The sequence below is a fragment of the Colobus angolensis genome, unplaced genomic scaffold (assembly GCF_000951035.1).
Source record: "Colobus angolensis palliatus isolate OR3802 unplaced genomic scaffold, Cang.pa_1.0 Scaffold134, whole genome shotgun sequence".
Taxonomy (NCBI): domain Eukaryota; kingdom Metazoa; phylum Chordata; class Mammalia; order Primates; family Cercopithecidae; genus Colobus; species Colobus angolensis.
In genome coordinates, this window is record NW_012114422.1 from 7,102,846 (window position 1) to 7,117,615 (window position 14,770).

Consider the following 14,770-nt stretch of genomic DNA (forward strand, 5'->3'; position numbering starts at 1 on the left):
AGACTTCGTCTCAAAAAAAAAAAAAAAAAAAAAGAAAAATAAGATAATGAGTATAACTGTTATGCATTCAAGAAGAATGTAGACACTGTTTATACTCAACAGTCTTTTTATAGTGTATATACAGCATAATTAATAAATACTAAGTTAACAAATCAATAACTGGTTAGAAGGTAGCAATAAATGACATGTAAATATAGAGAGCTACAGAGTTTAGAAAAAGTCAAGATTATGCCCAGTTGCTTTGTTCAGGAAAAGCATGATCAAGTTCATAACCTTTAAAAGTTGACTAGAATTTTGACATGCATAGTTGAGGGAAGGGTTAGAACATTCCAGGAGAAAAAGAACAAAATTCATGAAGGCAAAAACCAGAAAATATATATGCAAAACCAAAAGCAAAAATATTTCCATAAGTACATTTCATGGAGAATGTAGCTTTCTTTCATTCAACACAGATTTACTGTGTGCCAACTGTTTGACAAGGATTCTTCTTGTCATTGAGAGTATGACAGTGAGTGTAGCAGAGCACCTACTACATGACATGTATATTCTGTTAGGTAAAGAGACAATAAATACTAAAAAATCATGTAAACAGAGTGAAAAATACTAGGAAGTAAAATTTAAGTGGCATGAAAGGGGTTACTCTTTCATATAATTACTGAGGCAAGTATTGAGTATATACTTGTGAGTGAAATTAGAGAGTGAGTCATATGGTTCTGTGGGAAAATCCTGATTCAGGACAAAATGAAGGGAGGCTTAGAGGGACAGAATGGGAGGAATGGGAAAGGGTTCTCATATTGGGAAAATTATTCAGGAGACACGTGTAGTTGGAATGGAGTAGCATGAATGAGGAAGAGAGTGGTGAAGGATGAAGTACGGGAGGTAGTAAAGGCCCAGAATACCTGGGGTTAATCAAATCATGCAAAAGTCTTTCGATTTTATTCTGCCTGGGATGAAAGGTGCAAGAAGGTTCTAGGTAAGGGGTTGTCCTGATTTGCTTTAGTTTATAAAAGTTTACTCTGGCTGCTTGTTGAAAACTAGACCTAAAAGTTTAAAAGAAGAAGCAGAGAAATTCTTTCAAAAGTGGAATTAAAAAAAAAAATAAGGCACTAAATTTACAAACTAGTGCAGAATCTGATGAAAGAATTTCTGGTTCAAGGTTCAAAGTTCTTTGGTCAATAGTGAAATATGAATTAAGAAAGGATCCATTTTTACTTCAAAATCTAAGCATATACACAGAAAATAGAATTAAATCAAATTACTCTTTTTCTTTGGTATAATTGATAGCAAAAAGGGTAATGTCCTGTTTTTCAGTTATGCATTCCAAGCAGCACAGAGTATCTATAAACTATTAAAATGGCTGTATCATATATAAATATATACATTTACATATAAAGTCCTTAAAATAAGTATGTGACATCACTGAGAAAGAATAACAAATGTATCATCTATCTTTCATTTTAAGGAATTTTAGTATTTTCCTATTGTGTAGAATGTGGGCAGGTGACAGTGTAGTGGCAGACTTGTGCCCAGGACCTGGATCTAGGCTTCCTGGATTTAAATTCAGACTTTGCCCTTAACGAGTGGGGTGACATACAGTGAGGTTCTTAATTTTCCTTTGCCTTAGTTTCCTCATCTGCAAGTGGTGATCATAATAGCACTTATCGTATAGAGTTACTTGGAAGAGAAAATGACTTAAAATACATAAAGCATCTGTAGCAGTATCAGCACATGGTAAAAACTCAGTAAATATTAGTCATCACTGTTATTACCATCAAACTACATTGTCTGGTTTGCTTTGTAAATCAGCTGATCATAGGATACAAAGACATCACAAAAGCTGATGTATGTTAGAGTGAAGCACACTGTACACAAGCATTAGGCAACCTAGGCCAATCAAGTTTACATTCCTGGAACAGGGCAAGAACTTCTGTTTGTCTGTTTCTCCCTTGCTACCTCAGGAGAGTTGTACTAATTACCTCTGGCACAAAAGTCTCTATTAGGAAGCGTCTGATCGAATCTGTTCACTAGGTGATATGATAGTTGAGTTCAGTTCAAGTCAACAGAAAAAAATAATTATTAAGTAGCTGCTTTATACACAGCTTAGCCATTTTTAAAATAAATATATTTCAGTCCTTGTCCAGTTATACTCAACATGAAATAGAAATGCAAAAGAAGAGGCTAGTTCATAACAGAGGTTAAAAGTAACATGATTTGATCTTTTAAAATCAAGATGCATTGTAAGAATGCAGGATGGAAACATCATGGAAAAGGATGGATTTCTCAAGGTTAAGGACCATGAATTCCATGATTAGTCATTTGAGCTTTCTTTTCTAAGCAATAAAAAGCCATTAAGAATTTTGGATATGGAATAAAACATGAAATAACCTTAGTGAGAAACATGGGGTTGGATTGAAAAACTCAGAAATGATTGTTGTTGCACTGATGAAAAATGATGAAGGCCTGTGCTGCTCCTGGGAAAACTGGATCTATTTGCTTTTATTATTAATAAAAGTTAAGTGTGTTGATGGGTTTGCCATTACTTTTTATCTTCCTGATTCTTACAATATTGCCTCTATACCTTTCTTTCATGGTGAATGCTCCTCATTCAGGCCAACATTGTAGTTTTATTAGGGTCTGACAAACATAGGACCTTTATACCACCATGGTTTGTCTCAACCGCAGGGATAGAAGAGGGCATGACCAAGACAAAGTCAACCATAATGGGCCCTTCTCCTTCACTATAGTTACTAGTTTAGATATGGACCAATTGAACAACTTCCCTGGGATTTTTGTAATTAGAATAACAGGGAAGAGCTCTCATTCCTCTCTGAATCTGAAGATACAGGACTAACAACTTCCACCTCCCAAGAGTGTATACACTACTGACAATTCCTCACATGGAAAAAACCTGGCTGCAATATAAGACAATTATGTGAATCTCAAAGAAAAGTCTAGGTGAAAGATAGAGAAATTCTTAAAAAGTTTTGAATTTGGCCGGGCGCGGTGGCTCAAGCCTGTAATCCCAGCACTTTGGGAGGCCGAGACGGGTGGATCACGAGGTCAGGAGATCGAGATCATCCTGGCTAACACGGTGAAACCCCGTCTCTACTAAAAAAATACAAAAAAACTAGCTGGGCGATGTGGCGGGCGCCTGTAGTCCCAGTTACTCGGGAGGCTGAGGCAGGAGAATGGCGTAAACCCGGGAGGCGGAGCTTGCAGTGAGCTGAGAGCCGGCCACTGCACTCCAGCCCAGGCTACAGAGCGAGACTCCGTCTCAAAAAAAAAAAAAAAAATGTTTTGAATTTATACTCATACTTCTTATTAGCAATGAGAGGTATCCCACCTTGCCTTTTCTACTATTTGAACAGTTGAACAACAGCTTGTTTTTATTTTTAAATACCAGTTAGAGATGGGTTTCTGTCACTTACAATCACACTGGTATACTATTTATTATAACTAGGAACTTGACACAACAGGGTAGTCTGAGTAAACTACCATGGTGCTGTGTAGCTGGTTAGAATTTGGGTAGACAAGCTGGCTTTCCATTTGAACTGGGACATGTTGTCATTCAAGGCAGGAAGCGAATGCTGCATTTTTTTCAGGGCTTTCTTCTCATACCAATTTGGCATTTTTAAGGCTGTTTTCAAAAGGTCCACTGTATGTTCTTAAAATAGTTACATAGGTGAGTTTTAAATATATATGCAAATACAAACAGGGTAGATACATAGATAGTATTTTTAGGCATGGAGTAAGTTTGGCTGATTAGCAACAGTCTTTATTTCATGAATGGTTTTATAACATAAATTTGCCAGAAAACAAAAGAATCTTTAAAAAAGTCTAAAAGATTTATAATTATGTCAAATCTCACATAAAAAAACTGATTTTTCTGTTTCTAAATCAGCATATTTTGCATGTCAAATGAGTTATTACCATCACAGGTTGGAAGTGGATGACTCCACCAGTGGTTTTTTTCACATAGAAGGGGCTCTTCATGACTCAACCTGTATCCTGGATCACAACTAAATGAAACAGTAGAGCCAATGGAGAAATCATGACCATAGCGACGGCCATGTACAGGTATTCCAGGGTCCAAGCAAGAATACGTGTTCACTGTAACACCTGGAAAACAAAGGGAAAAAAATAAAGAGTAAGCTTGATGGGGTTTGGATTTGCTGAAAATCATTCCTAGTTCTTCAAACAGTTACAAGCAGCGATTTTTACAAATAAAGGTACTCATACTTCATTTTTAAAATCAGCAATTTATTTAGTAAATTTGTTTTTTCATTTCCTACCATTAAGGATCAAATTCAGGTGATTTAATTATATAAGAACTTGATGAAAATGTATAACTATCTGTAAAACTTTGTATTGTTTTAAATTTTGTGTATATATACACATATATCACAATAATAATCATAGTGATAGTCAACATTTCTTGAATTTATTATATTCCAAGCACCGTTCTAAATATTATACAAAATATTCTGATTACTAAAGGAAAAAGAAAAAGAGTAGAGGCATTTTGCAAGGTATGAAAGTATGAACACCAGAACCGTTCTAAGAAAAACCAATTAGTACATTTCCTCTGGTAGTTAACTGTTGCTGTTATCAATAGTCTATAGTACACTTCAGTGTCTCCTGATATCTTCCTTGCAATTTACAATCTCTAGCTGAGATCATGCCATGACAATGTTTTCTTGAAACATCCCTGGCCCCCACTTGTTCGATGCCAGTAGCACTTCTCCAGCCATGACAATAACAAATATCTCCAGATATTGCTACACATTTCTTGGGGTGCAACAACACTCAATTGAGAATCACTGGTATAAAGTATACCAAGTTATTATTTTTTTCTTCCTATATAGGATATTTAAGCAATGAGTAACTACTATTTCTATATTCCAAAATTAGTCATTAACATTTTTAATATTGTATAATTATATTCAATCACATTTATATGAGAAAATATTTATTTGTATTAGCTACCCAATTCAAAAATGAAGCTAAACAAAATGGTACAAAATAGAAGTTTAATTTTAAAGAGGGAAATTGTACATTTTAAGTATATTTATCAAGCATATTCACGTCATCTAAACGCTGTTATTTTAATGAAAAACTAAAATACAATAGAGACAGTTTTATCTTCAACACAACTACTTTCATCTGCTAAGTTCCTCTTTTAAGTGAGACCATTATTTTTCTAAGCACCCAGTGCTTTTTCTTTTTTTTTTTGAGACAGAGTCTTGCTTTGTCACCCAGGCTGGAGTGCAGTGGCACAGTCTCGGCTCACTGTGACCTCCACCTGCTGGGTTCAAGCAATTCTCCTGCCTCAGCCTCCTGAGTAGCTGGGACTACAGGCACATGCCACCATGCCCGGCTAGTTTTTTGTCTTGTTAGTAGAGATGGAGTTTTACCATGTTGTCCAGGCTGGTCTCAAGCTCCTGACCTCAGGTAATCTGCTTGCCTCAGCCTCCCAAAGTGCTAGGACCACAGGCGTGAGTCAATGCGCCTGGCCAGCACCCAGTGCTTTAAAACTCTCATTCGTCTTTGACTCCTCACTTTTTTCCTCCACAAAATATGTCTGAAATCCATTCTTATTGAAAAGCATCATGTCAAGTATTATTTCTCTTACCCTATGCAAGGCCCTCATCACCTCAAGTTTATGAAATAAACAATAACATCTAGCATGTTTTTCAGTATCTTTCATCTCCAATTTATTCTATATAAAATGTTGGACATACGTATAGCCAAAACATGTTTTTTCATAGCTTTAATACCCGATAGCTAATGGCACCATGTTCAAAGTCGTCACCCTGAAAATTAAGATTCCCAAATTAGACTTTACTATTCTAAATTTTTGTGATTATCTCTCAGTGGTCATTCTTTATATCAATCAGATAAGTCTCCTCATTAGTTTTAGGCTTTGTCTCGTAGGAATACCTTCAGTTGTCCCCTTAACACGTACACAATCTTCTCAATCTTTAACAGAAAAGTTTAGATCCCCTTCCTTTAGGTTTCAATTTCCCCCAATGTTCCAGGTTACATATAACTTTCCTTTACACGAAACTCTAACATTGTAGTAAAATCTTCTAAAATCAGAGAAATGGGGGTTGCAGTGGTCATATACAATGTAAATTACAGTAAAATTTAATTATCCAAAAGTGATTGTAATGCTTTTGGTCATTGACCTATAGTAAAGGTCAATGAATATATGGGGTTAATAATTCATTTGCCTTTCTTGGCTTTTCAACTGATAAAGTAAGATGATGTATTTATTTTATGTCTTCCACTGTTCCACATTGATCTAAGCGTCACAAAATAAATCTAAAGAAATAGTTCATAATTGATTGACAAACAAATAACTCAAGGCATAATTCAAGGCAAGGGAAATGTTGCAAACTTGAGAAAATGAGAAACATCATGATGAACTGATATAAATATTATTTATTAACAGTCAATATTAAATACTAAAACATAATTGGTAAGTAGTTTTAGAAGATTCCTTTTTTTTTTCTTTAGATGGAGTCTCGTCCATCGTACAGGCTGGAACGCAGTGTCTAATCCTGGCTCACTGCAGCCTCCACTTTGCTTCCTGGGTTCAAGCAATCAATTCTCCTGCCTCAGACTCCCAAGTCGCTAGAATTATAGGCATGCACCACCACGCTTGACTAAATTTTGTATTTTTAGCAGAGACGTGGTTTCACCGTGTTGGCCAGGCTGGTCTCAAACTCCTGACCTCAGGTGATACTCCCACCTTGGCCTCCAAAGTGCTGGGATTACAGGTGTGAGACACCGCGCCCAGCCAGTTTTAGAAAATTCTTAAATTTTGGCAATGTACATAATTTTCAGAAGTTCATGTCTGCATTATATCAAATGACATTAACATTTTATCTTTTTCCTTACTGCTTCATAGAGCTTGATTTTTTAAAAAGTAGAATCCCCAAATAGACATTTTTCTTATTTATGTAAAAAAAATTTGAACATTTTATGTTTCTGTTTCTACTACTCCTCCCCTCAAATATCTATTGGTCATAAATTGTACATTCTTTTAGATATCTAACATTTTCCTCAATTGGAAAATATATCTAGACATTCATATGAAAAACATACATCTGGAGGTGAATATATGTCTATAGGTTTGTTCTGTACCCATTTTCAATTTTAAAATTTGTATAATGTTTAGATATCCAAGACTTAATTATAGTCATATTTCAAGCAATATAACATAATAAACAGATGTGATTTTTCCTGGGGAAAAACTACAGAAATAAAAATAAATTATATTCCTAAAGTCTACTTTATGTTGTTATAATTTTAATGTGTTTTGAAACCTATAAATAGTCTTATCTTTTTTTTTTTTTTTTTTGAGATGGAGTCTCACTCTGTCACCCAGGCTGGAGTACAATGGTATGATCTCGGCTCACTGCAACCTCCACCTCCTGGGTTCAAGTGATTCTCTTGCCTCAGCCTGAGTAGCTTGGATCACAAGCATGCACCACCATGCCAAGCTAATTTTTGTATTTTTAGTAGAGATGGGGTTTCTACCACATTGGTCAGGCTGGTCTCGAACTCCTGACCTCGTGATCCACCTGCCTCAGCCTCCCAAAGTGTTGGGATTACAGGCGTGAGCCACTGCACCCAGCCAACCTTATCTTATTGATACAGTTTTTGTAATCCCCATGTTTTGACGGGCAGACAGAATGGGGTAAAAAATGCCTTGGGAAAGGCAATATAACAGAAACTTGGAGTGCAAGCAGTGATGGCATTGCAAGCATTCCTTCCTATAGGATTTTGATTGCCTGGGGAAGACAAATTACTTTCACTTTCAACGAAATTGATTAAAAAAATAGAAATACAGCAAATGCCAAATGTATTGTTAATGTTCTCATTAGTAATCTACTGATTTTGAGGTTTGTGAATGGTTCATTTGAAAAATATAGTTTAGTTACCTTCAGCTTGGGAAACAGTAAGAAAGAGATGAATGAAAAGACTTTTGTTTGTTTCTTGATAAGAAAGGATTTATGATGTTTGAGATTATTTCACAGGAGTAAATATACCACAAGACTAATAGAATGAGAGAAAGTCATTTCTTAAAGACAAATTTAAATACAATGTATCTTGCCAGATTTGACCAAATTAACACCAAGTGTGTCTCTAATCAATCTCAACATTTCTCAGCTCTCAGCTTCCACTTTGCCCTTTAAGGCACTAGCCCTCGAAAATAACTTGGAATATGACACTAAGAACTTATAAGTGACAAACGCGGCCTGAAGGTATGTATTTGAGCAGGTCTTCTTATTTTTATTCCTTATCTGACTAGCTTTTGTAGGAGAAATGTAAAGGCTATCATTTATTGAGAACATACTGCATGTTACCAGTTATGCTGCATGTTACCAGTTATGCAAAACACTTTGCATGTTTTGTTTCATTTAATCTTTAAAATAGTCCTATTTCTGATAAAGACCACATACCCTGGGTGGAATGGGATTGGATATGATTTACTGGGTAAAGGATACTGCAATGGACTAAAAGAAAAGCTGCCTGGCCGGGCGCGGTGGCTCAAGCCTGTTATCCCAGCACTTTGGGAGGCCGAGACGGGCGGATCACGAGGTCAGGAGATAGAGACCATGCAAAAAAACTAGCCGGGCCAGGTGGCGGGCACCCATAGTCCCAGCTACTCGGGAGGCTGAGGCAGGAGAACGCTTAAACTACGGAGGCGGAAATTGCAGTGAGCCAAGATCCCGCCACTGCACTCCAGCCTGGGCGACAGAGCAAGACTTCGTCTCAAAAAAAAAAAAAAAAAAAGAAAAGCTGCCTTCATATTAATATCAATTAATTACTAGTGAGGGTTAGTTTTGAAGTAGATTTTTCTAAATGACTAATTTGACTCAGGTTTAATAAATACATGCTAGACTAAAAATCTCAGTTAAGGCACTTTAGTTCATTTGAACCCCCACGTATATGTGCATTCTCTTGTTGCATTTTACAATGATTTTTGCAAAGTATACTTTTATTCCACAAAACTCAAAATAATGAGAAGTTAATATAGTTAAACAATACTGTAGATAAGATGATTTTAAAAAAGTAATGGATCTATATTGACAATTATTTAAAAAAAACCCATGAGTCCATTGACTACATGTATTAAAGATAGATGCCCAACAGCAACTATAAAACTATATATTTGAAATGCAGAAATTTCTTCTTGAGGGGGAAAGGGTCATAATCAACTTGAATATTAAAAGAAAGAATATAATATCTGCATTTGAAATAAAGACATATTTTAATAACCCTCTTAAGTGTGTTGTTAAGATTCATTTATCAAAAGTGCATTTCATGTAAAAGTATATGGCTATGCATTCATGATGAAAACGTATGCATATGTAAATTTATATGTTTGCACACATATAAATCTTATGCAATATAGCCACACATGTACAAAATGTTTATAAAGACAAAAAAGCTCATTTCTGTGTTCATATCAGAATCAAAATTTTTCAAAAATCAAAAATATTTTAGACTTTTTAAACAAAACCATTAGATTTAATAGGGATTATAATGATTCCAACACTCTGAATTATAGCTTGTATTAATATAGTTTTCTCTACTTATATTAATCATATTTAAATATATGTGTACACAGTTTACTTTTTAATTTTAACATGATTTTCAGAATTTTATGCAAAATAATAAAATTAAATATTTTAAATGGAAAATATGTGCAATCAATGTGAGGAAACTATAAAAGAATAACTGAATTTGTGAAGTAAATGCTAAAAATGTTATTGTTTATATATATCTCAGGCTGGCAATTACTGCCTATTATCTGCTTTTCAGAACTATACACAAATAATTGGTACACAAACTCATTTTCAAATAATAATTTGATGCTTCTGATATTTCTTTAGTATTTTGCTTCATAATGATATTAGATAGATATTGCTGGAAAATCTATTGCAGAATTTACTAAAACACACATCTTACCTTATAAAGCATTAACATTCTTATAGATGAGGGAAAGTTTTGATTTAAAATAAATAGAGCTACTAGTTCTCTTAGTAAAACTATAATAATACAAAATGTAAAGCAAACAGAATGAGGAAATCAAAAAATGTTATCATTACTTACTTTCATAGTGAATCTTGAAGCCATTATTGGATCGACTGTTGTCTGTTGTAAATAGAAGGTATATAAAATTACTGCTACTAAATAGAAACTGGGGCACTTGGGTGCCATTGTAAGATCCAAGCAAGGGTGACAGAAGATTTGGCCCATCATGAACTTCCAGAACATCATAATTTAGTTCAGTCTGAAATCTAAGATTAAAAGACACATGTGAAAATAGATTTAGAATAAACACTATATAGGGAAATAATACTTTAGACTGCTATTTAAATTCCTATTTAAAATTTTCCCATTTTATATTATAATTTTCTTTAGCTTATCTAATATCTAAGATATCATTTAAGACACCATCATTTGTGAATACCAAAGGTATAAGCTCTTATTCCTATGAAAAATTATTATTAAAAAGTTACCTGTATATACTTGTTATTCCTAAGTAAGATTCTTTCAAATATTATAAATTATCTTCTTTCAAATATTATAAATTATCTTTTAACTGGCCTGTTCATGAACCAAACATATTTTTGGAGTTATCTTCGGTTGCCTTCCTCATTTTTATGGAAAACTATGTGGTTTACATTTATTTTCAATCAGATAATTAGATTCTCATCTTAATAAGATATACATTTCAAATTTGACATCTGCTTTTATAATTATTTTTTGTTCAAGTGTTTTTTATTGATACATAACATTTATACAAAATTTTTGGATAAATCTATTTCAGCCATTAAACATGTGATAAAGTTTGTATTTGAAAACAGCAGTTCTAAGTAGGTAGTAACTAATGATGATACATTTGATGTTTATTAAAGTGTCAGCAGCTCTACTAAAGACTTCATCTACATTAGTTTATGTAATCCTCCCATTAACTCTATGGCGTAGCTCATATTATTGAACCCACTTTCCAAGTAAGGACATCACAGCCTTCAAAACTTTTTTCTTTTTTCTTTCTTTTTTTTTTGAGACAGAGTCTCATTCCATCACCCAGGCTAGAGTGCAATGGTGCCATCTTAGGTCACTGCAACCTCTGCCTCCTGGACTAAAGCAATTCTAGTGTCTCAGCCTTCTGAGTAGCTGGAATTACAGGTGTGTGCCACTATGCTTGGCTAATTTTTATATTTTTAGTAGATAAGGGGTTTCACCATCTTGGCCAGGCTGGTCTCTAAGTCCTGACCTCAAGTAATCCACCTGTCTCGGCCTCCCAAAGTACTGGGATTACAGGTGTGAGCCACTGCGCCCAGCCACCTTCAAAACTTAAATAGTATCAGATTATCTTAAAGTACAGAAGAAGGCATCAAAACCAAGTCTCCCTGACTCTAACCTCTATTCTTTGATGTCTGATCTTATCATTAGATTTTTGGTTGCAGTGGGCCGAGATTACACCACTGCACTCCAGCCTGGGCGACACAGGGAAATCCTGTCTCAAAAAAAAAAAAAAAAAAAAGGAAGGAAAAAAAGAAATTGTCAACCTATTATTTGGTTGCTTTGTAGTCAGTCTATTGTGAAGATTGAAACTGGAGTTTCACTTTGATAGCTAGTCAGCTGACAACAGCCAAATTAAAATGTACAGAAGAGTCAGGCATTACTTTGAATTGAAACATAAAGAGACTTAATTCTTAATAGAATAGCAACATTAACTGGTGATATAAATAACATGTGTTCAGCACTGGTGAATCTTTAAAAAGAAAATCATTGCAGATTTGTCCTAAGGAACTATAAAAATACATTCTAATAACAAGCAAAATGGGATAGGGTTACACAATAAATTGAATTTCTTTCATTTTCTGTTTTAAAATAGTTGTATAAATTTCTCATGAATTGCCTCTATCTGGTGTTTGTTTATGAAATTAAATTTATTGTTTATGCTAAACAAATATTATGGTAGCATTAAATGTTATTATAAATGAAATTGGATCTAATCTTATTCAATTTTTGTTGTCTTTAAAAAACATTCTTGATGTAATCCAAACCCTTCCTAACCAAATTGAAATAGTCCTCATTAACTTAAAAAAAATTATTCTCTGAAAGACTGATAGTGATAATATGCATTCAGGGAGCTGAGGATAGGAAAAAGGAATAGAAAGATACATTTTGAATGACTGATAATAAAATGAATACGTCTTAGACTTAGCAGCTGCTGGATATTGAGAAAATTTAGAAACGTAGGAATAAACAAAAACAAAAATTCCTTTGCAGATCTGAGAGCAAGAATTGCTAAATGTTTGGATATGTTAAGAAGAGGTAAATGGTTTTAAAAACATGTTTGTTGGTGTTACTGCTATTTTGTTTTGTATTTAACAGGAAATCATATTTCTTACAGTTTTATTGACAAGCTGTTGAGACAATCTCAAAGAGAAAACGAATAACACATTTGCAAATAATATTTTTTTCTGTAGGTTAATTTTAATCATTTTCTCCACTTGAGAATATAGAAAGAAAACTACAAAATAGCTATGCCACAGTCTTAATTATATTATTCGGTTTTTACAAATTTTATTTTCAACACATTTAGATGACTCATAAGTAGTGGAGAGTAAGTGACATGACTCTAATAAATCATTTCTTGGAACCAACTTCTACGACAATATTCTCAGAATAAGAAGAATTATTAAAAAGTTGGCAATTAAGTGTCCTTACAAGGGTTTGTCTGGAAATCAGAAGGGAATTAGATATTTTCAAGAATCTAGTATGTGTTAGATATTTTAGAAATGATATTCTATTTCTCAAAACCATCTCTAGAGAAAAATAAAGCACCAAGACATTATAAGGCCACTGATCAAGGATGTGTAGACATACTTATGTCTGATTTCAAAGTGTCTATTTTATGTTGCTACCCTAATGGATAAAATTCACTTATTTTTTAAATTGAAATACCTTGTTCATCCCTTTGCTGCTGAGTTACTGCTAACCATATGATAGGTTTGTATGATGTAGATTATTAAAATAATCGATTTTCTGGCAAAGCACATGGAGTATAGACAGCCCTCAACCAAAATCTCATACCCTTAAAAGGTCTTTAGAAAAGAATAAATGGAAGAAGATATTTAAGGAATTTTTTTCTTCAAATAGCTCCAATTCAATAATCTTACAGGATTTGGGGTGGAAGTAAAGGAAGGGCAAATAGAAGGCTCAAGCCCCAAAAGGAGCATTTATTTCAGTTTACAACAGTTAGAAGAACTTGGGACTTAATTTTATTTTATTTATATAAGATAGATTCAAAATAAATATGTTGATACAAATGTGGTCTGTTTATTTTAAAATACTGAAAATATCATTAATAAATTCTTAAAGCATTCTATCTCCTGATTATTCCAGTGTTTGGGACAATTAACAAAGAATGATTGTTTATTGATTGGTATTAGGGATGAGGAAGGAGCCATGAGATTACAATTTATGTGAGTGGGTAATTTCATGATTAAGAAACGAGGCACAGTTGACAAGTCCGGCTTGGTGATGTTCATGGGGAGAAGCCAAAATCTTTAAACTGTGGGAAACATTCCTCACTCCAGGCCTATTCTGATCTATTTACAAGACTGATTATTGTTCCTGTGCACAAATCCTACATTGAAAATCACTTTTCAATTAGACTTTCTTGCTTCTAGCCTAATTTAAAAGATTTGTGTCTTAATCAATAGAGAAGAGAATAAGAAAGTGGCAGAGTAAAACATGCTAAGTAACTCTATTTATAGAAATTAAATTAAGTTTTTTTCTATTTAAATAGTGTTACATTTTATTAAAATGGCTGGAAAGATTTCACCAGAAAGTCAGGTTTGAAACGGTCTAATTTCAAATATAGGCTATACAGTACAAGTGAATTCATTTTGGAGAATTCTAAAGGTATTTAAACAAGATAGGAAAGCAGCAAAGAGGCCTATATTGGCCTGTTGGAAGGACAGAAGACACATGCTAAGAATTTTGGACAGAGAAAATAGTGCCTTCAAACAAAAGTCCAAAATCAAAAGTCAAAGTATGGATGCTCTCTGAATTGCAGACATTGTTTGGCAATCAAACTGTTTGTCAAGTGGGCCACTCTAGCCTACTTTGAGCTGAAAGATAATAGGTGTTTATTTATTTAATGATGATTAATGACTCTCATTAGCAAATCAGCTGATGCTTTTCAACATAATAATGCACTTTGTATTCATAAAGCTTAAACTCGTTTTCTAGTCATATTAGTTTTGGCTTATATAGTATTTTAAAAATGAATAAGAATAAAAGAAAATGTTATTTTAAAATAACATTCCAGTTTCAATTAACTAGAACGTAGGGAAGGGGTGATGTCTTCATAAGAAAACACTGCTGTTTGATTAAAAAAAATAATAGCATGTTTCAAAAGAAAGGCAAGATCCATTCCTACTCCCCAACATCACCCAGAAAAACAAATAGTTAAATCACTCTGCATTATAAAGTAACAAGTATTTTGAGACTTACCCTGCTATATACCAGAAGGGGCAGAGGGAAGGGGGAAATGAGGACTGAAGATTCAAGATGTAGAAGAGATTAAAGATGAAGAATGGTTTGGGATAAGAGAGGGTATTGGAAAGATACAAGCAATTATTCCTGTGATGGGGGTTATCAAGAAAATTTAGAACAGTGTAGGCTTATTCAATCTTAAATGACTCTGGATTGTGCAATAGTCCTCTTT

At 33.9% G+C, this 14,770-nt stretch overlaps 1 protein-coding gene across 2 annotated transcripts in view; it reads right to left on the reverse strand.

Annotated features, from left to right (window-relative positions):
* The window catches only part of CSMD3 (CUB and Sushi multiple domains 3), a 1,254,780-nt gene that overhangs the window by 434,344 nt on the left and 805,666 nt on the right, over positions 1–14,770 (reverse strand). For both annotated transcript variants that reach the window (XM_011934353.1, XM_011934352.1), the window contains 2 exons: positions 10,129–10,316; positions 3,931–4,119 (listed from right to left, as the gene is read on the reverse strand). In XM_011934353.1, the coding sequence (XP_011789743.1) occupies positions 3,931–4,119; positions 10,129–10,316 (377 nt within the window). The remainder of the gene's footprint in view (positions 1–3,930; positions 4,120–10,128; positions 10,317–14,770) is intronic.